The sequence below is a fragment of the Ornithorhynchus anatinus genome, chromosome 11, assembly GCF_004115215.2.
Source record: "Ornithorhynchus anatinus isolate Pmale09 chromosome 11, mOrnAna1.pri.v4, whole genome shotgun sequence".
NCBI lineage: Eukaryota > Metazoa > Chordata > Mammalia > Monotremata > Ornithorhynchidae > Ornithorhynchus > Ornithorhynchus anatinus.
The window spans coordinates 53,540,313-53,564,458 of NC_041738.1; the positions used below are offsets into that span (position 1 = coordinate 53,540,313).

General features: G+C 57.3%; 1 protein-coding gene across 1 annotated transcript; it reads right to left on the reverse strand.

The window, feature by feature from the left end:
• Nucleotides 1-5,018: 5,018 nt before the first annotated feature.
• RNF26 (ring finger protein 26) lies at nt 5,019-7,838 on the reverse strand. Its single transcript, XM_007661969.4, has one exon. The coding sequence runs from the start codon at nt 7,043-7,045 to the stop codon at nt 5,723-5,725; it is 1,323 nt and encodes a 440-aa protein (XP_007660159.2). The 5' UTR covers nt 7,046-7,838; the 3' UTR covers nt 5,019-5,722.
• Between the last annotated feature and the right edge of the window lie 16,308 nt (nt 7,839-24,146).

The window sequence follows — 24,146 nt, forward strand, 5'->3', positions numbered from 1 at the left end:
TAGAACTCATAACCACGATGAAGCAGCGTGGCTCAGTGGAAAGAGTATGGGCTTGGGAGTCGGACGTCATGGGTTCGAATGCCGGCTCTGCCACTTATCAGCCGTGTGACTGTGGGCAAGTCACTTAACTTCTCTGTGCCTCAATTACCTCATCTGTAAAATGGGGATTAAGACTGTGAGACTCACGTGGGACAATCTGACTACTCTGTATCTACCCCAGCGCCTAGAACAGTGCTCTGCACATAGTAAGCACTTAACAAACACCAACATTATTATAACCTTCTGACGCCTAGGCCCGTGCTCTATTCACTACGCCATAATAATAACTGTAGCATGTGCCAGGCATTGTACTAAGCGCTGGGGTGGATACAAGCAAATCAGGTTGGACACAGTCCCTGTCCCACATCAGGCTCAAAGTCTCAATCTCCATTTTCCAGATGAGGTACCTGAGGCCCAAGGCATGGCTCAGTGAAAAGAGCCCGGGCTTGGGAGTCAGAGGTCATGGGTTCTAATCCCGGCTCCGCCACTTATCAGCTGTGTGACTTTGGGCAAGTTGTTTCACTTCTCTGAGCCTCAGTTCCCTCATCTGTAAAATGGGGTTTAAGTCTGTGAGCCCCACGTGGGACAACCCGATTACCTCGTATCTACCCCCATGCTTAGAACAGTGCTTGGCACACAGTAAGCGCTTAACAAATACATTATTATTGATTAGACTGTAAGCCCGTCAAAGGGCAGGGACTGTCTCTATCTGTTGCCGATTTGTACATTCCAAGCACTTAGTACAGTGCTCTGCACATAGTAAGTGCTCAATAAATACTATTGAATGAATGAAGTGACTTCTCCAAGGTCACGCAGCAGACAAGCGGAGAAGCCGGGATTCTCAGGCGGTGATGGGAGAAGCAGCGGCAGGCAGGGTGGTCTACTGGGGAGAGCGCGGGGCTGGGAGTCGCGAGTCCTGGGTTCTACTCTCCGTTCAACCACCTGCCTGCCGTTGTTTGGCCTTGGGCAAGGCGTTGGGACTCACCTGGGAAATGGGGATTCAACACGTCTTCCGTCGGGGGAAAGGGTCTGTTGTCTGATCTCCTTGTAGTGTAGCTTCCCCGGCGTTCAGCACTGTGCTCGACACCTAGTACGGGCTTAACAAAGACCACAATGGTTAGTACAGAAGCAGCGTGGCTCAGTGGAAAGAGCCCGGGCTTGGGAGTTAGAGGTCATGGGTTCTAATCCCGGCTCCGCTGCTTGTCAGCTGTGTCACCTTGGACAAGTCACTTGACTTCTCTGTGCCTCAGTTACCTCATCTGTAAAATGGGGATGAAGACTGTGAGCCCCACGTGGGACAACCTGATTACCTTGTATCTACCCCAGTGCTTAGAACAGTGCTTGGCACATAGTAAGCACTTATTAAATACCAACATTATTATTATTATTCTCTGTGCTTGTTACCTCATCTGTAAAATGGGGATGAAGACTGTGAGCCTCACGCGGGACAACCTGATTACCCTATATCTACCCCAGCGCTTAGCACAGTGCTTGGCACATAGTAAGCCCTTAACAAATACCAACATTATTAGTAGTAGTAGGGACCCGTTAGACTGAGGAATCGCCGAGGACACGAGACAAGCTGAAGCAGAGGGAGGAAGAGAGGAAGAGTTTGGGGAGTGATTGATGGATGAAAAGCAGCGTGGCTCAGTGGAAAGAGCCCAAGCTTGGGAATCAAAGGTGTTGGGTTCTAATCCCAGCTCTGCCACTTGTCAGCTGTGTGTCTTTGGGCAAGTCACTTCACTTCTCTGGGCCTCAGTGACCTCCAGCGTGGTTCAGTGGAAAGAGCCTGGGCTTGGGAGTCAGAGGTCATGGGTTCAAAGCCCGCTCTGCCGCTTGTCAGCTGTGTGACTTTGGGCAAGTCACTTAACTTCTCTGTGCCTCAGTTACCCCAACTGTAACTTGGGGTCTCACCTTGGTTTCACAGACTCCGTCCTCTCCCGGTTCTCCTCTTATCTCTCTGGCCGCTCATTCTCGGTCTCCTTCGCGGGCGCCTCCTCCCCCTCCCATCCTTTAACTGTCGGAGTTCCTCAAGGGTCAGTTCTCGGCCCTCTTCTGTTCTCCATTTACACTCACTCCCTCGGTGAACTCATTCGCTCTCACGGCTTCGACTACCATCTCTAAGCAGATGACACGCAGCTCTACATCTCCGCCCCTGTCCTCTCCCCCTCCCTTCAGGCTCACATCTCCTCCTGCCTCCGGGATGTCTCCACCTGGATGTCTGCCCGCTCCCAAAAACTCAACATGACCAAAACTGAGCTCCTCATCTTCCCTCCCAAGCCCGGTCCTCTCTCAGACTTCCCTATCACCATGGATGGAACGACCAAACTTCCCATCTCTCGGGCCCTCAACCTCGGTGTCATCTTTGACTCGGCTCTCTCGTTCACCCCACACATCCGATCCGTTACCGAGACCTGCCGGTCTCACCTTTATAATATCGCCAAGATCCGCCCTTTCCTCTCCACCCAAACGGCTACCTTACTGCTACGGGCTCTCTTAATATCCCGGCTAGACTACTGTGTCAGCCTTCTCTCTGATCTCCCTTCCTCCTCCCTCGCCCCGCTCCAGTCTATTCTTCACTCCGCTGCCCGGCTCATCTTCTTGCAGAAGCACTCTGGGCCTGTCATTCCCCTTCTTGCCCATCTACCTCCGCTCCAAACAAAAACTCCTCACTCTAGTCTTTAAGGCTCTCCATCACCTCGCCCCTTCCTACCTCTTCTCCCTTCTCTCTTTCCACTGCCCACCCCGCACGCTCCACTCCTCCGCCGCCCACCTCCTCACCGTCCCTCGGTCTCGCCTGTCCCGCCGTCGACCCCCGGGCCACGTCCTCCCGCGGTCCCGGAACGACCTCCCTCCTCACCTCCGACAATCTGATTCTCTTCCCCTCTTCAAATCCCTACTTAAAACTCACCTCCTCCAAGAGGCCTTCCCAGACTGAGCTCCCCCCTTTTTCCTCTGCTGCCTCTACCCCCCCTTCACCTCCCCGCAGCTAAACCCTCTTCTCCCCCCTTTCCCTCTCCTCCCCCCCCCCCCCCCGTCCCACCCCCTCAGCACTGTACTCGTCCACTCAACTGTATATATCTCCATCACCCTATTTATTTTGTTTAATGAGATGTACATCACCCTGACTCTATTTATTTGCCATTGTTTTAATGAGATGTTCTTCCCCTTGATTCTATCTATTGCCATTGTTCTTGTCTGCCAGTCTCCCCCCATTAGACTGTAACCCCATCAAACGGCAGGGACTGTCTCTATCTGTTGCCGACTTGTACATTCCAAGAGCTTAGTACAGTGTTCTGCACATAATAAGCGCTCAATAAATACTATTGAATGAATGAATGAATAAATAAAATGGGGATGAAGACTGTGAGCCCCACGGGGGACAACCTGATCACCTTGAATCCTCCCCAGCTCTTAGAACAGTGCTTTGCACATAGCAAGCGCTTAACAAATGCCATCATTATTATTATTAAAATGGGGATGAAGACTGGGAGCCCCACATGGGACAACCTGATGACCTGGTAATAATAATGTTGGTATTGCTTAAGTGCTTACTATGTGCAGAGCACTGTTCTAAGCGCTGGGGCAGACACAGGGTCATCAGGTTGTCCCACGTGAGGCTCACTGTCTTAGCCCCCATTTTCCAGATGAGGTAACTGGGGCCCAGAGAAGTGAAGTGACTTGCCCACAGTCACTCACCTGACAAGCCGCAGAGTTGGGATTCGAACCCATCCCGGGCTTCCGAGTCAGAGATCATGAGATCGAATCCCGGCTCTGCCACTTGTCAGCTGTGGGACTGTGGACAAGTCACTTCACTCCTCTGGACCTCAGTTCCCTCATCTGTAAAATGGGAACGAAGCCTGTGAGCCTTATGTGGGACAACCCGATTACCCTGTATACCCCAGCGCTTAGAACAGTGCTTGGCACATAGTAAGTGCTTAACAAATGCCATCATCATCATCATCATCATCATCATTATTAGTTATATATTGTTATATATCATTATTGTTCCATTATTATTAGCAATGATATAATAATTAATTATTATTCTATTATTAGTAATTATATAATTGATTGTATATTATATAATTATTCTATTATTGGTAATGATATGGTGATAATAATAACGATGATAATAAATAATAATGATACTAATAATGATGATGACAATAATAATAATAACGATCATGATGATAATAATAATAATGATGATGATAACGATAATAATAATAATAATAACAACAACAACAATAAAAACGGAGGTTTCGGCCGGGCACAGAAGCTTCCCAGGCCGCCCTCCCACGGCTTCCAGGGGGCGGGAGCGTGTCGGCCGAGCGGCCGCTAGGGGGCCCTCGTGCGCCGCCACGGGGCGGGCTGGGGCCCCGGCTGCAGGGATCCTGACGGCCGCTAGGGGGCGGGGCGGCGCCCTTCCCCCGCCTGGCTCGGTTGGGGCCCGGCAGAGACACACACACACACACACACACACACACACACCCAGAGACCCGCACAGACCCGCAGAGGCCCGCAGAGAGGCTGCGGCGGGGGCCTCTCCTCCGGGGGCCGGGGGTGGAGAGGAAACGGAGAGGGAGGGAGCCCAGCCCACCAAGACCATTTCAGAAGCCCGAGGGAGGGGAAGGAGAAACGAGGGAAATTCCAGGCAGGGGGGACGGGGCCCAGCGGAGCGCCGCTTCCAGCTCAGGAAGTTTATCTTCCCCCAGAAATATTTATCCCAGGATTAAACGGAGAGACTGCAGGGAGCCAGGGCCCCCTCCCCCAGCCTTCAGCCTCACCTCCCTCTCGTCTCTCGCACATCTGGGAGAGAGGGTGGGGGAGACGGGGAGGGCAGGGCGCACTCTGCCCCGCACCCCACGCCGGGCCCAAGGGGCCCGCTCCAGTTGTGCCGGAGTCTTCGGTCCTTGCCCATCCTCCTATGCCCCCCCGGCCCCAGGCCTGCCACGGGCACAGACACAGTCGGGGACCTCGGGGACTTAAGAACTTTATTGGAGAAACAGCCCCCCGCCCCCCCGGGGAGCGGTGGGAATGTCTCACTGAAAGGCCTGGGCGTGACAGCGCGGGGTTGGGGAGGTGGGCGAGGATTTAACAGCTCTGGGCGCTCCCCTCGGACACCGGCCGGAGGGGGCCCACGGGGGCTGTGACGGCGAGAGCTGGGAGAAGCGGCCTTGAGCCCCAAGGCCCAGAGAGCGGGTCCGGGGCTTGGGTGATAACGAAGGTCGAAGATCAGGCCGGGGGCCTCCGGGTACCAGAAAGAGCTGTCCCGGGTCCAGCGGTCCGGAGGGCGGAAGGGGGGAAGAGAAGGGAAAAGGAGCCGGGGATCCAGGTTGGTGGTGAGGGGGCGGCCGGGGCGGGTCCTGTCGGGGCGCGCTGTGAGGGACGTCGTGCGGAAGGGATGAAAACCGGCCCCCATCGGCTCCGCGGGTTTCCCCACACCCCAAACAGCCCGGTCTTCCCCCCCACCCCCGGCCACCCCCCAGCCGCGGTCTCTACCGTCAGCCCCGCGCCCCCGCCTCCCCGGAAAACACGGGCCCGAGCGGTATCCGGTCGGCGCCGGCCCAAGCCTTATCTCTGCCTCTCGGTCCCCTTGGCTTCGCCAGGGAGGCGGACACCGGGAATGTGCGTTGGGAGTCCGGAGGGTCCGGAGGGTCCGAGGGGGCCCGCCGGGGCCTCAGAGGTAGACGTTGAGAGTCTGCAGGATGCCCTGGCGGCAGAGTGGGCAGTTGCGCTGGTAGACGGGCTGGCCCAGCAGGATCTCGGTGCAGGCCTGGCACAGGCAGAGGTGGCGGCAGGGCAGCAGCAGCACCGTCTTGGTCCGGTCCTGGCAGATGACGCACTTCTTCCGCTCCTCCTGCTCCTTCAGCAGCTTCCAGGGGTCGTTCTCCTCCTCGTTCAAGCGCTCCCGGCCCCCGCCGGGCCCCGTCCGGGCCCCTTCCTCCGGCGGCGGGACCCTGGGCGGGGGGCCGGGGGCCGGCTCGGCGGGGGGCTCGTGCGGCCGGGGGGCGCCGGCGGCGGGGGGCCCCCTCCTGGGTCCTCCCTGCGGGGCCCCCGGGGCCTCCCGGGGCCCCCGCCGGGCCCCGCCCCCGCCGGGCCAGTGGGCCAGCTGGAGGCCGCGGCTGCGGACCCGGCGCCAGGCCTCCGAGCCCAGAAGCAGGCGGCAGAGCCGGGCCACGTCCCCCCGCAGCCAGCGGTAGGGGGGCAGGGCGCGGACGCGGGCGGCCGCCCGCGTCACCAGTCCCAGGGCGAGGCCCGGGTGCAGGACGGCGAGGGTCAGGGCCAACACGCAGGCCAGCACGGCCAGGTCCGACAGGTTGCCCAGGACGAAGGCGGCGAGGAGGCGGGCCGCCGAGGACAGCAGCTCCAGGACCAGCTGGCAGGGGGTCCAGAGCAGGATGGCCGTGGCGACGGCGCTGCTGGACGCGTGCGAGAGGAAGGCCGCCAGGAGGTCCGTGACCCTCCACAGGGGCCCCACGACGGAGTCCCAGAGGGCCAGGGCCAGCGAGAACAGGTTCTGGGTGCCGATGAGGCACATGTTGACCAGGCTGTTGACCACGTAGGCGGCCAGGCTCATGGCGATGGTGCAGACGTCGCAGGCCTGGCGCAGCAGGGCCTGGCCCGAGCTGACCACGCCCCAGACCCCCCGGTGCACCACCTCCCGCCCGCGCAGACCCACGTGCGAGGCCAGGTGCCCCGCCACCTTCAGGCTCTCCAGCCCCGAGGAGCAGCAGCCCCGCAGCAGGGCCCCCGCCGCCTGCACAGCCCCCAGGGCCGGGCGGCCCAGGGCCTCGGCCAGGGCGGCCAAGGACAGCAGCGTCCCGCGGCCGCAGAGCAGCAGCCCGGCCAGCAGCGACCCCGGCAGGTTGTAGACGAAGGCCAACAGCCAGACCACGGCGGCCAGCAGCGACGACACCAGGAAGAAGTTGAGGTCCAGCAGGAAGCTGAGCACGTCCAGGGCCAGGCCCACGCCGTTCACCACCAGGAACACCACGTCCATGGCCGAGGCGGGGGAGACGGCCTCCTGGGGAGGGCTTGCGGGGCGGGGGGGGGCGGGCCCCGGGGAGGGGTCTGTGGAGGTCCTGAAGCGGGAGGTGGCCCCGGGGGTGGGCTTATGGGGGGCCTGGAGTGAGAGGTAGCCCCTGGGGAGGGGCTTGTGGGGACCCTGGAGCAGGAGGCAGCTCCTAGGAAGGGCTTGGGGGTCCTGGAGTTGGCGGGCAGACCCCTAGGGTGGGCTTGCGGGTGGCCTGCAGTGAGGGGTAGCCCCTGGGGAGAGCTTAGGGGGAGGGCAGCCCCTTGGGGAGAGGTTTGTGGGGGCCCTGGAGTTGGGGGCAGACCCCTAAGGTGGGCTTGTGGGGGGCCTGCAGTGAGGGGTAGCCCCTGGGGAGAGCTTCCGGGGTGGGGGGCAGCCCCTGGGGAGGGCCTGGGGGTCCTGGAGGTGGGGGGCAGACCCCTGGGGTGGGCTCGGGGGTCCCGGAGTTGTGTGGGGCAGTCCCCTGGGGCGGGCTTGAGGAGGGGCCTGGATAAAGGGGTAGCCCCTGGAGCAGGAGGCGGCCCCTAGGAAGGGCTTGGTGGTCCCGGAGTTAGGGGGCAGACCCCTTGGGGGGGGCTGGTGGGAGGGGTGGCCCTTGGGGTGGGATTGGGGGAGTCCTGGAGAGGAGGGACGACCCCAGGGGTGGGATTGGGGGGTCCTGGAGAGGAGGGCAGGCCCCTGGAATAGAAGTGGGGAGTCCTGGGGAGGAGGGCAGACCCCAGGGGTGGGATTGGGGGGATCCTGGAGAGGGGGGCAGCTCCCTGGGGTGGGATTGGGGGGATCCTGGAGAGGAGGGCAGGCCCCTGGGGTGGAATTGGGGGGTCCTGGAGAGGGGGGAAGCCCCCAGGGGTGGGATTGGGGGGATCCTGGAGAGGGGGGCAGCCCCCTGGGGTGCGTTTGGGGGTCTGGATGTGGGGGGAAGGCTAAGGCCCGTGGTCCCGGCAGCCCCCGCGGCGGTTGGCGCTGTCCTCCCCGGGCCGGCGGGGGGGCGGGGGGCGGGGGGAGGTCGAGGCCGGTCAGGGCCCCCCCACCGCCGCCGCCGCCCGGGGACGCCTGGGCGCCGCCATCTTGGCCGCCGAAGGGAAAGGGGGCGGGGCGGCGGGGCCGAGGGGCGGGACCAAAGGGGCGGCCGGCCAATCGGCGCGGCCCCGCCGCCGCGGCCTCGGGCGCCCATTGGTCCGTTTGAACGGCGCCCGGCCGTGTTTACATGGCGAGCGTGCAGAGAGGGGGCGCTCCGGCGCTCGCGGCGCTGATTGGTCCGGCGCGGGGAGGGGGCGGGGCCCGGAGGAAGCCCCGCCCCCCGCTTGGCCGGGTCCGGCGGCCGCCTACTACCGTATTTAGTCGTACCGTATTTACCCAAAGCCTCGATCATTAGGAGCCTTCGGGAAGCGCTTCCTCTGTGCCAAGCGCTCTTCCAAGCGCCGGGGGAGACACGAGGTGATGAGGGTGTCCCTCGCGGGGCTCACAGTCCTCATCCCCGTTTTCCAGAGGAGGTCACTGAGGCCCAGAGAATGATAATCATAATGTTGGTATTTGTTAAGCGCTTACTACGTGCAGAGCACTGTTCTAAGCGCTGGGGGACATACAGGGTCATCAGCTTGTCCCACGTGAGGCTCACAGTCTTCATCCCCATTTTCCAGATGAGGGAACTGAGGCACAGAGAAGTTTAGTGACTTACCCACAGTCACCCAGCTGACAAGTGGCAGAGTCGGAATTCGAACCCATGACCTCTGACTCCCAAGCCCGGGGTCTTTCCACTGAGCCACGCTGCTTCTCTAAAGGTGATGAGGTTGTCCCACGTGGGGCTCACAGTCTTAGTCCCCATTTTACAGGTGAGGGAACTGAGGCACAGAGAAGCTAAGTGACTTGCCCAAAGTCGCAGAACTGACAAGTGGTGGAGGCAGGATTAGAACCCACGACCTCTGACTCCCAAGCCCACGCACTTTACACTAAGCCACACAGTAGCAGTAGGAATAATAATAATAATGGTATTAAGCGCTTACTACGTGCCAGGCACTGTTCTAAGCACAGGAGTGGATACAAGCAAGGGGGGTCAGTCACAGTCCCTGTCCCACATCAGGCTCGCAGTCTCAATCCCCATTTCCCCGAGGCCCAGGGAAGGTAAGTGATTTCCCCAAGGTCACACAGCAGACAAGCGGAGGAGCCGGGATTCTCCGGCGGAGATGGGGAGAAGCAGCGGCAGGCAGGGTGGCCTACTGGGAAGAGCGCGGGGCTGGGAGTCCCGAGACCTGGGTTCTACTCTCCGTTCAACCACCTGCCTGCCGTTGTTTGGCCTTGGGCAAGGCGTTGGGACTCACCTGGGAAATGGGGATTCAACATGTCTTCCGTCGGGGGACAGGGTCTGTTGTCCGATCTCCTTGTAGTGTAGCTTCTCCAGCGTTCAGCACAGTGCTCGACACCTAGTACGGGCTTAACAAAGACCACAGTGGTTAGTACAGAAGCAGCGTGGCTCAGTGGAAAGAGCCCGGGCTTGGGAGTTAGAGGTCATGGGTTCTAATCCCGGCTCCGCTGCTTGTCAGCTGTGTGACCTTGGACAAGTCACTTGACTTCTCTGTGCCTCAGTTACCTCATCTGGAAAATGGGGATGAAGACTGTGAGCCCCATGTGGGACAACCTGATTACCTGTAGCACCCCCTGTGCTTAGAACAGTGCTTGGCACATAGTAAGCACTTAACAAATGCCATTATTATTATTATTATTATTATTATTTTAAGTGGTATTCAGCATGGCATAGTGGATAGAGCACGCACATGGGAGGCAGAAGGTCATGAGTTCTAATCTCAGCTCTGCCCACTTGTCTACTGTCTGGCTGGGGCAAGTCACTTCACTTCTCTGGGCCTCAGTTCCCTCATCTGTAAAATTGGGGATTGAGGCTGTGAGCCCCATGTGGGACAGGGACTGTGTCCAGCCTGATTTGCTCGTATCCACACGAGCGCTTAGTACAGTGCCCGGCACATAGTAAACGCTTAACAAATGCCATAATAATAATAATTATTATTACTACGCGCCAGGCCCTATACTAAGCCCCGGAGTAGATACGAGATAATCAGGTTGGACACGGTCCATGTGTGACGCACGGCCTTAATCCCTATTCTACAGTTGCGATAACTGAGGCACAGAGAAGTGAAGTGATTAGACTGTAAGCTCGTTATGGGCAGGAATGTGTCTGTTTATTGTTATATTGTACTCTTCAAGAGCTTAGTACAGTGCTTTGAACACAGTAAGTGCTCAACAGATACCACTGATCGATCCAGTAAGCACTCGATACAGAGCTGCCTCTGGGTCGAGGAGACTGGGAAACTGGAGCAGAGTCCAGTCCTATCCTCAGTGCCTTGACCGGAGGAGTGCCAGTGTTTCAGGTGTGGAACCAATCGTATTTACTGAGCGCTTACTGTGTTCAGAACACTGTACTGACCACTTGGGAGTGTACAGTAGAACAATCAACAGACACATTCCCCGCCCACAACGCGCTTCCAGTCAGGGACTGTGTCTGTTGGCTCTAATCTCGTATCTCATGTGTATAGCAGACACAGTCCCTGACTGTAAACTCACTGTGGGCAGGGAATGTGTCTGTTGTTCCATTGTACTCTCCCAGGCGCTTAGTACAATGCTCTGCACACAGTAGGTGTTCTGTAAATATGATTGAATGAATAAAAGAATGAATGCCCACAACAAGCTCACAGCCTTGAAAGGGAGAACAAGCGAAGGTTCAGCCTGGAGCTGGAGAAGCAGCATGGACTAGTGGAACGAGCCCGGGCCTGGTAGTCAGAGGTCCTGCCATTTGCCTGCTGTGTGACCTTGGGCAAGCCACTTAACTTCTCTGTACCTCGGTTGCTGCATCTGAAAAATGGGGATTAAATCTTATTTCCTCCAATTTAGCCAGTGGGCCCCACGTGGGACAGTGTCACTGATAAACTGATAAACTGATTATTTTGTCCCTATCTCAGCGATTAATACAGTGCTTAGAACATTGAAAGCTCTTAACAAATACCACGTTGTGATGCCGCTGAAGAGTCCAGATGGAATCAGTCTCATCACAGACACAGACCTATACAGGTGGCAAGAATGTTAGAGGAAATCCAGTATCGAAGAGGTGACCTTTAATAGCATAGAAAAGTAGCCAACGGGAGAAGTCATAACCTTAGCTCTGACTTTTGAGGAAGTGACACCTGCAATCAAAGCCATAAAAATATGAGTGAGCTGATGACATTTATTAATAGTGATTGTCAAAGCCATAAAAAATGTAAGTGAGCTGATGGCATTTATTAATAGTAATGGTGATATTTGTTAAGCACTATCTGCCAAGCACTGTACTAAGTGCTGGGCTAGATTTAAGACACCGGATCAGACTCTGACCCTCTCCCAGATAAGCTCACAGTCTAAGGAGGAGGGAGAATGGATATGGCCTCCTCATTTTATAATCAAGGAAACTGAGGCCCAGAGGAAGTGAAATGACTTGCCCACTGTCACACAGCAGGCAACTGGGAGAGCTGGGATTAGAACCCAGATCTTCTGATGCCCAGGCACATGGTCTTTCCACTAGGACCAGCTGCTTATTGCTCTGCACATAGCAAACACTCAATAAATACGATTGACTGATTACACTCCAGTGTCTAGAAGAGTCCTCAGCATTTAGTAAGCACCTATTAAATGGTCTTATCTTATGCCTTCAAGTTGTTTCCGACCCAGAGTGACACCATGGACAAATCTCTCTCAGAAGGCCCCACCTCCATCTGCAATCGTTCTGGTGGTGGATCCAGAGAGTTTTCTTGGTAAAAATACGGAAGTGGTTTACCGTTGCTGCCTTCCGTGCCGTCAACTTGAGTCTCCGCCCTCGACTCTCTCCCAAGCCGCTGCTGCCCAGCACAGGTGAGGTGAGATTTGTAGCAAAGTGCCTCCCACTCGCTACCCACTGCCTGAGCTAGGAATGGAATGGATATTCATTTGATCGTATTTACTGAGCACTTATTGTGTGCAGAGCACCGCACTAAATGCTTGGAAAGTACAATTCCGCAGTAAGGAGAGACAATCCCTGCCCATACCGGGCTCCCAGTCTAGAAGGGGGGAGACAGACATCAAAACAAGTAAATGGGTATCAGTATAAATAAGTAGAATTAGAGATGCCTCTCCCGTAGTCGAGACTGGTAGAGTACTAATAACTCTCCAGGTGCGACCCTGAAAGGGGACTTAATAAATACCACAATTATTAGTACAAGCAAGGAGAAGGCCTGGACCTTGGGGGAACTGCACATTTACCTCCTTCTCGAAATATAAGAACACTGAGAAGACGCCACCATTTCCAAGATGCGTCCACTATCACCACCTTCGAGACGAAAGGGGAGTGAGCTCCTACTACACTAGAAAGAACAGTGCTAGAAACTACACTCGATTCTGCCAGAATGGGTTTTCACTCTATCTTTTGACTATCAGTCAATCAATCCGTGCTATTTATTAAGTGCTTATTGGGCGCAGAGCACTGTACTAAGTGCTTGTGCTAATACAATATAGTGGTAGAGGAAGAGAAGAAGAGGTACAATCTAATAGGGGAGACTGACTAAAATCAACGACAGAGCGTGGGAGCATCTGAGTATAATCAATTAATCAATCAATTGTATTGAGTGAACACAGACGGTGTGCAGAGCACTGCATTAAGAATTTAGGAGAGTACAATATAACAATCGGTAGATGTTCCCTGCCCACGAGGAGGTTACATCTAGAGGGGGAGAGAGGCATGAATATAATTCAATGAATTACAGACAGAAGTGGCCTAATTGATAGAGCATGGGCCTGGGTTCTAGTTCCGGCTCCAGCAACTGTCTGCCATCTGACCTTAGGCAAGTCCACTTAACTTCCCTCTATCGCAGTTACCTCATCTGTAAAATGGGGATTAAGACAGTGGAGCCCCATGTGGGACATGGACTTTGTCCCATCTGATTAGCTTGTATCTACCCCTGCACTCAGAACTGTGTCTGGCACGTCATAAGCGCTTAACAAATACCATAAAAAAAGTGAGTATAAGGATGTGTACAATAAAACCAAAACAATAATCCTATCATAATGACAAGCCCTTGAATCAGGGAAGTTTAAGGGTGGAAGGAAGGGGCGGATCCTGGAAATGTCCCTAGGAAAAAAACAGCCGACTTTAGCAGTAGATTGGCTGTAAAAGCCAAATGACAGGAAGATTACCAAGATTACTGATTTTGGTCACAGGTAAATCAGTGGGGATGAACAAATTAGGAGGAAGAGCGGGCTGAAGAGGGAAGATGAGAAGGGCTGTTATTTTCAAGCTCAGGATTCTGGCTCTAAAGCTCTAAATTCCCCACTGGATCTTGCTCTGTTGGTTGAAATACGAAGATACTGAGAAGCGAGAGGAGTATGTCTGTGAGATGGCAGGGTGGGGGGAGGGGGAGGTTAGTGTATGTGTGTGGGGGGAGGGGAATTTGAGCATGTGTGGGTGTGTGATTTTGTGCAGAGGGCATTACGAGTGTGCGAGAATTTGAGGGTGTGCGTTTGGGTGTGGGACTGTGTGGGTGGGACCAAGTGTGAATATGTGGGGAGGTTTGAATTTTATTGCGGGAAGGGAATGGAGAGTGGAAAGGGAAGGAGGGTGGAGAGGAGGGAAGCAGAGCTTGGGGAGGAGAAGGTGCAGAGAAGGACAGAGACGGCTTCCCTCATCAGAGAGCAGCAGGGATGGTAATAATAATTGTGGTATTTGTTAAGCACTGACCCTGTGTCGATTACTGCGGTTAATACACAGACACAGCCTCTGTCCCCCATAGGGATCACAGTCTAAGAGGGCGGGAGGACCGCATTTTATCCCCATTTTGCAGATGAGGAGACAAGCACAGAAATGTGAAGCGACTTGCCTAAGGTCACACGGCAAGCAAGTGGTGGAGCCCGAATTAGAACCTAGGTCCTCTGACTCCTAGACGTGGGCTCTTTCCACTAGGCTATGATGGCAGAATGGAGCTAGAAGTGGGCACTAGGAGCCTGGAGGAGGCTCCAAGCCTCAGAGGCTAGAGAGTAGGTTGAGGGGACGGGGGTGGGGGGGGGGGGCTAAGATACCTCCCCTCTTTTTTTATAGTATTTGTTAGCACTTACTATGTGTCAACCGTTGTTCTAACTGCTGGGGTAGGTACAAATTAACTAGGTCAGACACAGTCTAAGTAGGAAGGAGGACGGGTATTGAATCCCCATTTTACAGTTGAGGGAACTGAGGCAAGGAGAAGTACAGTGACTTGCCCAAGGTCACGCAGCAAAAAATTGGCAGAGCCGCATTAGAACACAAGGCCTCCGACTCCCAGGCCTGTGCTCTTTCCATTAGGCCACGCTGCTTCTGGGGAAACTCCCAAACGTAGAGAGCAAAGAAGAGCAGATATCATCCCTCCGCCCCATCTCCCTCCTACCATTCCTCTCCAAACATCTTGAGCGAGTTGTCGACACTCACTGTCTCCAGTTCCGCTCCTCCAAGTTTCTCCTTGACCCTCTCCAGTCTGACTTCCGTCTCTCGACTCCACAGAAACCACCCTCTCAAAGGTCTCCGATGATGTCCTTGTCAAATCCAACGACCTCTATTCCCTCCTAATCCTCCTCGATCTCTCAGCTGCCTTTGAAAGTGTGGACCACCTTCTTCTCCTGAAAACAGCATCCAACCTCGGCTTCAGTGACCCTGTCCTCTCCTGGTTCTCCTCTTATCTCTCTGGCCGCTCATTCTCAGTCTCTTTCACGGGCTCCTCCTCTGCCTCCCACCCCCTAACTGTGGGGGTCCCTCAAAGTTCAGTTCTGGGTCTCCCGCTATTCTCCGTCTCATTCACTCTCATGGCTTTGCCCTTTCCTCTCCATCCGAACTGCTACCACGTTAGTACAATCACATGCTGTGGTGCTTGCTTTGTGCCAGGCACTGTACTGAGCGCTGGGGTGGATACCAGCAAATCCAGTTGGACACAGTCCCTATCCCACACAGGGACAGTCTTAATCCTCATTGTACAGATGAGGGAACTGAGGCACAGAGAAGTGAAGTGACTTGTCCAAGGCCACACGGCGGGCAAGTGGAGGAGCCGGCATTAGAAACCATGACCTTCTGACTCCCAGGCCCGGGCTCTGTCCACTATGTCATAAGTGGCTCGCCGGTCTCGCCGCCGACCCCTGGCCCACGTCCTACCTCCTCAAATCGGCCAGACAATGACTCTTCCCACTTCAAAACCTTACTGAAGGCCCATCTCCTCCTAGAGGCCTTCCCGGACTAAGCCCCACTTTTCCTCTTTTCCCACTCCCTTTTGTGTCACCCTGATTTGCTCTGGTCTTCCCCTCTGCCCCACCCCACAGCACTTCTGTATGTGTCATTTTATTTATTTATAATGATGTCTGTTTACTTGTACTCGCGTCTGTCTCCCGCCACAGACTGTAAGCTCACTGTGGGGAGAGACTGTCCCTCTTTATTGCTGTATTGTACTTTCTCAAGTGCTTAGTATGGTGCTCCGCCCACAGTAAAAGCCAAATAAGTACGATTGAATGAATGCATGAATGGCTTCAACAACCTTATGAGGATGATACCCAAATCTACATCTCCAGCCCTGATCTCCTTCCCGCTCTTCAGTTTCGCGTTTCCTCCTGCCTTCAACACATCTCTAGTTGGATGTCCCACCCTCATCTCAAACTTGACATGTCTAAAACAGAACTCCTTGTCTTCCCTCCCAACCCTGTCCCTCTCCTGACTTTCCCATCAGTGGAGATGGCACCACCATCCTTCCTGGCTCACAGGCCCGTAAACTTGACATTATCCTTGACTCCTCTCTCTCATTCAACCCACATATTCAGTCCGTCACTAAATCCTATCAGTTCCACCTTCACAACTTCAATAAAATCCACCTTTTCCTCTCCATCCAAACCACTACCACGTTAATACAGTCACGTATCCTATCCCACCTTGCTGACCACCCAGCCTCCTTTCTCTCCCCACTCCAGTCTGTACTTCACTCTGCTGCCCAGATCATTTTTCTTCAGAAACGTTCAGGCCATGTTTTCCCACTCCTCAAGAAACTCCAGTGGTTGCCCATCCATCGCCACATCAAACAAAAACTCCTCAGCCTTGGCTTTGAAGCACTCAATCACCTTGCGCCCTCCTACCTCATCTCACTACTCTTCTACAACCCAGCTCACACACTTTTCTCCTCTAACGCTAACCTTCTCACTGTACCTTGATCTCATCTGTCTCGCCGCCGGACACCTTGCCCACATCCTGTCTGGCCTGGAACACCCTCCCTCCTCAAATCCGATAGACGAATACTCTCCCGGCTATTCGAATCCTTATTTAAGGCACATCTTCTCCAAGAGGCCTTCCCTAAGCTCCCCCTTTCCTCTTCTGCCACTCCCTCCTGGGTCGCCGTGACTTGCTCCCTTTATTCATTCCCTCTCCCAGCCCCACAGCACTTAGGTCCATAGCTGTCATTTCTTTCTATTAATGTCTGTCTCCTCCTTTAGACCGTAAGCTCGTTGAGGGCAGGGAATGTGTCTGTTTATTGTCCTATTGTACTCTCCCAAGCGCTCAGTACAGTGCTCTGTACACACCAAGGGCTCAATAAATAGGATCGACTGACCGACTGACCAACAGCAGTCCAGCTCTACTGCCCTCTTCAGGGGCGGCGACCAGGCCGGAGCAGGGACAGAGAACGGGAGAACGGCTCTTTGGAGAGGAAGCCGGAAGGGGAGAGGGAAGGCCGGACCCCCAGAGCCAGGTCCCATCGAAGTGGGCCGTGCGGTTGCCTCGGCAACAGCTTCTCCGACTCCCGAGTTCCCGAGGCTCTGTCCATCCGCTGGCAGCCGCCTCCTCCCCAGAGCTTTGTAGCAGTCTCGGATGTGTTTATCGCCGCCGCTGCTAAAAACAGCTCCGAGATGGGCGGGTAGGGCCATAGGTGGGGTCATGAGGAAGGGAAGGTGGGCCGGGCCTGGCGCAGCCCCCCTTCCCTCCCCCTCGGACACCTGGGTTCCTTCTCTGGGCACCTCAGCTAGGACAAGGGTTGCCGTGGGATCGTTTTCTCTCAACTTGGATAGGTGCCCACACTGAAGCGGGGAGGCAACCGGGAGCGAGAGGCAACTTTCTCTGTGGGGCGAAATTCCCCTTGATGGGGCTGCTCGGCCCATTGCCCAGACCCTTCCCCAGGGTGCGAGCCTCTCCCTGGGATTCACCGTTAAACAATCCCAAATACATTCCTCCGGCGCCCTAGTTATTTCTGGGAACGGATGTGACCTTCTCCTGGGGAAGTGAGGGGAAGAGAGGTGTCAGTGAATTCCCAGTCTTTTACCCCATCCTCTCCTCCACCCCGTCCGCTCCTCCCCACCCAAGGCCTGCAGCTTTCACCGTCCCCAGGCCCAGGGCAAGGAATCTAAACCCAGGGGATTAGGACCCCGGAGTCCGGGGGCTGGAGTGGGCGGGGGTGGGGAGGGCAGAGCGGGGACAGCCTGTTCCCCTGACCACTGCCCCCCAGGGACCAGGCTCTTTCCCATCCCAAGCCTGATGCCAGCTCACGGTCTTGCCAGCAGCCGTTGGTTCCTGGCCCGGTTGGGGGCGAAGGGAAGCCCGGCTAAAGTGGGGTCCCAGGGGACGGCGGGGGCCGCTGCTCAGGTGGTTCCGGCCCCAAGCTCCTCTGGGACCTTCTGCTCTTGGATGGTGGGAGGAAGGGAGAGGGGGCGGAGAAACTGAGTCACAGCCCGGAAAGCCCAGGGGGCCAGATCCCAGGTGTCCGGTTCCAGGCGCCTGGCTCCGTGACCGGGCCCGGCTGCTGGCCTGCCTCTGCCTTCTTCCTTAGCCGAGGGAGCAGAGCCGTGAGCATTTATGGTAATGTTAGCCCAGGCACTCCCTTGGCCCTCCCCCAGCCCCGCCCCCCCCACTCCCTCCTTTCCCTCCGTTCCCGCGGGCCCGGCTTGGCTCCTGCACCAGAGAGCATGTGCCCTCTGACCTCTGTTGGAGGAAGCCGCAGTTCTCTGGTGGTAGAGGGATAGTCTGGGCTGGATAGAAGGTAATAATAATAATGTTGGTATTTGTTAAGTGCTTACTATGTGCAGAGCACTGTTCTAAGCGTTGGGGTAGATACAGGGTAATCAGGTTGTCCCACATGAGGCTCACAGTCTTAATCCCCATCTTACAGATGAGGGAACTGAGGCTCGGAGAAGTTAAGTAACTTCCCCACAGTCACATAGCTGACAAGTGGCAGAGCTGGGATACGAACCTATGACCTCTGGCTCCCAAGCCCGGGCTATTTCCACTGAGCCCCGCTGCTTCCCTGAAGGTCGTGCTGGGTGTGTGTGTGTATGTGTCTGTGTAAGGAAGGGGATGAGGGGTCGAGGTCACAAAGGGCAAGGGAGCGGGAGTAGGACGGGAGGCCCTGGGAGAGGGTCGAAGCAGGACTGAGCTGGCGGTCTTGACCCGCTCCCATCCCCAGTCAGCTCCAGCCCCCGGGGGGATAAGCCCGAGGGGCCGGGCCGGGGAGTCTCGGGGGGGCTTTGGGCCTGCCCTGGACGGATGGGGGTGGACCCGGCCACTCCAGCTCCCGCCCCTTGTCCTCCCTTCCCAGAGGAGAGAGCGGGAGCCCGGCATTCCCGGAGGAGCGACAGGAATGCCGGGGGCCTGGGAAACAGACCCTGGGAAGCTGGCGGCTCAGGGTTCCGAATGGGGGGGACCCGGGGAGGGGATGGGGGGGGCAGCTTCAACTTTCGAGTTGAGTAGGCCAGCCGTGACCCGGGGAGGGGGTCGGCCGGGGCGGCGAGGGGAGGGAAGGGGAGGCGGGGGGCAGCCCCGGCCTTCGAGTTGAGTAGGCCAGCCGTGACGCAGACGTCCGGCACCCCCCTCCCTTCCCGCTTCCCCTGCCCGTGCCCAGGATAATCCGCGCCATTGTGCGCCCCCTTCCCCCTCCCCACCGGTCCCGGGCCCTGCCCCCGTCCCCGCCCCCCGCCCCCCATCCCCAGGGCCCACACAATGGGGCCTTTGCCGCCTGCGGCGCTTTGCGCGGAGATGAACTCACGGTTTTTCCAAAGCTGTGGAGGGTTAAAAATAGACACCCCCCCACACCCCCGGCCCTCCGTTGGCCCAAGTCCCCTGCGCCACCAGGGACTCTTCCCTCCAGCATCATCTGCCCCCTCCTGCCGGAGCAGGGGCAGGTGCGCAGGACACGCGTGTAATGGCCTGTCTGGGTGTGGGAGTGGTCGTGGGGGGGGTCGCTTCCCCCTATTCTCTCGCTTCCCTGAGCCCCCGCACCCCTAGTGTCCTGTTTCCTGCCCCCACCCTCCCCTTCCGCTCCGCCTAAGCCCCTAAGGCACCTTCTCCCACCCTTTACCAGGGCCCTGGCCCCCGCACTCCCACTCGGGATTTTCCCTCTCGCCAACCCTCGTGCCCCTCCCCGGGGGGCTCCCTGTCCTGCAGCCCCCCACCCCCACCCCACCGGGCAGCCCGAAGCTCTGAGGAGAGGGTCGGGGGAGAGAGGGGGGTCCCACACGGGCCCTCCCCACCGCCTTCTGCTCCTCCAGGCCACAGCTGCAAATGACTCTTAATCAGACTCAGCTTCCTTCCTTCCCTCATCCCTCTTGAGCTCCTCCTTCCCGGCCGGATCAGGGGAGGGGGTGGGCGGGATGGGGGCAGCAGGACTCTGGGTCCAAGCAAGCACGGAAGGAGGTAGGCAGGGGGCTTCAGGGGGCCAGCCCCACCTCACCCTCCCCGGAGATCCCAGAACCCAAGCAACGTGGCCTACTAGCTAGAGCACCGGCCTGGGGATCAGAAGGACCCGGGTTCTAACGCCGACTCTGCCACTTGTCTGCTATGTGACCTTGGGCAAATCGCTTCACTTCTCTGGGCCTCAGTTCCCTCATCTGTAAAATGGGTATTAAGGCTGTGAGCCCCGCGTGGGACAGGAACTGTGTCCATCTTGACTGATTTATATCTACCCCAGAGCTTAGAGCAGTGCCTGGCACTTACTAAACGCTTAACAAGCACCATTACAAACAAACAAAATAAAAACAAAAACAAACAAAACACTAGTGTCTTGGACCCCAGCCAACCTCCTCCTCTTCCTGCCCCTCAGGAGGTGCTGTGAGTCCCACCTGGGCCTGAGGAAGGGGATGCAAACCCCTCCCCCCGAGAAAAAAAAAGCATACACACACACACATACACTTTCCAGATCATATTCCGTCCGCTGCAGGCAGACAAGCCCAACAAAGAGCCTCAGCGACCCCCGTCCGTTTCAATCCCATTCTCGATGGGAGGCTGGGAGGCTCCACAGCTTTGGAAATAGGCAGGGAAGGGAGTCAGAGGACCTAGATTCGTCCGGGGAACAGCAGGGTGAGTCAGTCAAGTGTATTTAGTGAGTGATTACGGTGTGCAGAGCACTGGACTAAGAGCTTGGGAGAGAACAATATAACATAGTACAGTGGTCTGCACACCGTAAGCGCTCAATAAATACGATTGAATGAATATAACAGACACATTCCCTGCTCACAATGGGCTCTTTTGTCTAGTTCCCTTACCTTGGGGCAGTACCTCTCGTCCGACCTACTCCCTAAACCCAAATCCCAGGTTAGCAGCCCTCCCCGCAAGGAATTTCTCCCTCGGGTCGGGGGAGCTGAGATGGAATGGACACAGGCAAACTCATAGTCCCCCTTCTCACAGTCTTCCCTTCTCCACGATTAACGAGACCCATTCCCTTTCCAGTTTGCTCCCTTTTTTAAGTCTCCGCCAAAACTACGCCCCTCATCTGGGTCCTGGGAAGGAAAGCCAGAAAATCACTGAGACTGTGAGCCTCACGTGGGACAGGGATTCTGTCCAAGTTGATTGGTTTGTATCCACCCCAGCGCCTAGTACAGTGCCTTGCACAGAGTAAGCGCTTAACAAATACCATCATTATTATTTCATCCATCCCCCCCAACCCCCACCCTGATTCAACCGGCTTTGGCGGAAGGGTGGGGATTCTATTTCCATCTTTAAAGACAGAAGGGGACTTGGCAAGGCCCAGCCTGGGAAGGGAAGTTCTTCATGTTGCCTAGCTTCGATCCGTCTTGCTGCAATGCCTCTTCTGGCCCGTCCTCGGCTGAGGCGGAGAGCACTCTTGGCAGGGAGAGGAGCTCGGAGGAAGGGTTATTAGGTGAAGGCGTTCAACACAGTGGGGTAGGCTGAGGACTAACTCTCTTGTTAGATTCATTTGTTCATTCCATCGTATTTATTGAGTGCTTACTGTGGGCAAAATACTTTACTAAGCGCTTGGGAGAGTACAACAACAAAGAGAACATTTCTTGTCTACAGTGAGCTTCCAGTTTAGAGGGGAAAGACAGACATTAATATAAATAAACAAATTACAGATATATGCGTATATACTGTGGGGCTGGGAGAGAGGATAATAATTATGGTATTTGTTAAGCACTTACTATGTGCCTAGCGCTGTTCTAAGCTCTGGGGTAAATACAAGGTAATCAGGTTGTCTCACGTGAGGCTCACAGTCACAATCTCCATTTTACAGAGGAGGTAACTGAGGCACAGAGAAGTTAAGTGACTTGCCCAAGGTCACACACCAGACAAGTGGCAGAAATGGGATTCGAACCCACGACCACTAACTTTCCACTGAGCCACGCTGCTTCCCTGAATGAATGAAGAGAGCAGGTCTGGGTGATGCAGAAGGGAGTGGGAGAAGAGGAGAGGAGGGTTTATAGTCAGGGAAGGCTTTTTAGAGGAGACGTGCCTTCAATAAGGTTGGTTTTTTGGGGAGAGGGGAGGAGTAATTATCTGTCCGACATGAGGAGGGAGGAAGGGCATTCCAGGCCAGAGGCAGGATGTGGGCGAGGTGTCAGCAGCGAGATAGGTGAGATGGAGGTACAGTGAGAGGTTAGCATTAGAATCCTCATCCCGACCCCTACCCTCCATCCTCTCTGGGGAAAGGGACCCGCTCCCTTCTCCGGCCTAACTCCCGAGGCAGCTGGGGACGCCGGGGTCCTCTCCTTGGCCTTTCGCCTCTTGTCCCCGGGTCCCCCATCCTCAGTTTCCCCACTGGGAGGGTGAAGTGGAGAGGAGCAAGGGAGAGAGTCCCGCGCTGCTGGACTCAGGGAGTGGGGATGTCCGGTCTTCTGGAACAGGAGATGAGGCGGTTTGCGAAGTCATCTCAGACCTCATCACCGCCGACCGCCCCCCCCCCCCCAGGCCCATCAGCATCCTTCTCCTCACTCCTCCCAGTGTTCCCCCTCCCCATCAGCATCCTTTTCCTCTCCTCCCAGTGCTCCCCCTCCCCATCAGCGTCCTTCTCCTCATTTCTCCCAGTGTCCCCCCTCCCCATCAGCATCCTTCTCCTCATTTCTCCCAGCGTTCCTCCTCCCCATTACCAACCTCCTGACTTCTCCCAGCTCCCCCCTCCCCCCTCCCCCCGCCCCCCACCAGAGCCAAGGATCCCCCACTCAATCAACCCTGGTTCTCATCCCCCCCGCCCCCGCATCAGATTGGGTCCTCACCCCCCTCAGCCCCCACCATTTCCGAGGGGGCAACAGACTTGGGGGTATGTGTGTGTGTCCAGAGCCGGGACTCTATGGGGATGGGAGTTGGGGGTCTAGGATGGAAATGGGGGAAGGGGCTGGGGGGGGGGGGAGGGCGCTGTCAGGAGGGCGAGGACGGCTTCTCCCCTCTCGCCTCGAAAACAGAAGGCTGAAATCCGATCCTTGCCGGGGACAGAGCCGCGATCGATTTGGGGAGAGGGAAGGGGGGGTTGTGTGGAGGGCTGGGGGAGAGGCCGCGCTGCGGCAATCTCCGGGCCGGCCGGCCCGGGGCGGGGCCCGGCAGGGGGGTCCTCTCGCCCCGCCGGTTAACTGTCTCCTCCCCGCTTCCCCTTCTCTCCTCCTCACATGACCAGAAAGGGAAACTGAGGCCGGGGGCGAGGGGCGTCCAGAGGAGAGGAGAGGACCTGAGAATTCAGCTGTCCTCTCTGGGCCTCGGTCCAGCCGGGGGTTAAAGGGGGGAGAAAGGACGGGCCCGGGGCGGGCGAGGCGGGCCGGGGGGCGGCGCGTCATCCGCACGCCCCCCGGCCCGGGCCACCTTCAGAAGCCCGAGCAAAGGCCTCCGGGGGGGCCCTTGCCTGGCCCCCAGAGGCACCCCCCGGGAGGGGACGGGCAGCCGCGGAGCCCGGCCCCCCGACTGGACCAACAGCCTCGGGGGCGGCCCAGGGGCAGGGCCGAGGGGAGGACCGGAGGCCCGGAGGGCCGGGGGACCGGAGGGCCGGAGGGAGGGGCTGCCTGGCGCCGTCCGGGCCGGGCCGATCGCTAATCAATGGGGAGCTGCGGAGCCGGCCCCGGGGGTTGGAGCCCGGGCGCGGCCGGGCCGGGTGGGTTTACTGCTGGGCGGGAGCCGGCCCGGGCCCCAGCTGTCCGAGGCAGGGGGAGGGACCCCGGCCGGCGCAGTGGGGCCAGGAGAGGTGGAGGGGGCGGGGAAAGGGAGGTTGCGGGTCCGGAGGGCGAGGCCAGCGACCCGGGCCACCCGGCCGGCCCTCCGCCCCGGGCCCAGGCCCGGCCTCGAGCCACCTGCCGCGGGCCCGACCCGGCCGCCGCCAGCCCTCCGCTACCAAGTTTGCCTTTGGGGTGGACGGGGAAGGAGGGCGAGGGGCGCCCCCGAGCATTCAGTCCATCGTCTTTATTGGGAGTAGAATAAAATAGAATACAAATAATAATTACGGTATTTCTTCGTAAGCGCTTACTGTGTGTCGGGCACCGTGCTAAGCGCTGGGATGGCCACGGGCGGAGGGGGTTGGACCCAATCCCCGTCCCACGTGGAGCCCCCCGGTCTCAATCCCCGTTCGAGGTTTCACCGAGCGCTTGCCGTCCGCAGAGGACTGTACTGAGCGCTTGCAAAGGACGCTTGAGCAATAAAGCGGGACGGTCCCTGCCCGCCCCCCCCCCCCCCTCCCCGGGCCAAGCGGGAGGAAAACCTGCCAGGCGGGAGCCGGGGGGAGGGGCGGACCCGGTCCCCTTCCCCTCCCCCCCGGTGCCCCCTCCCCCCCGGTGCCCCCGCCCCTGACGTCAGCCCCCCGAGCCG

Coding starts and splice junctions, on each gene's coding strand:
- RNF26 (XM_007661969.4), bottom strand. CDS start 7,045: ATGGACGTGGTGTTCCTGGTGGTGAACGGCGTGGGCCTGGCCCTGGAC.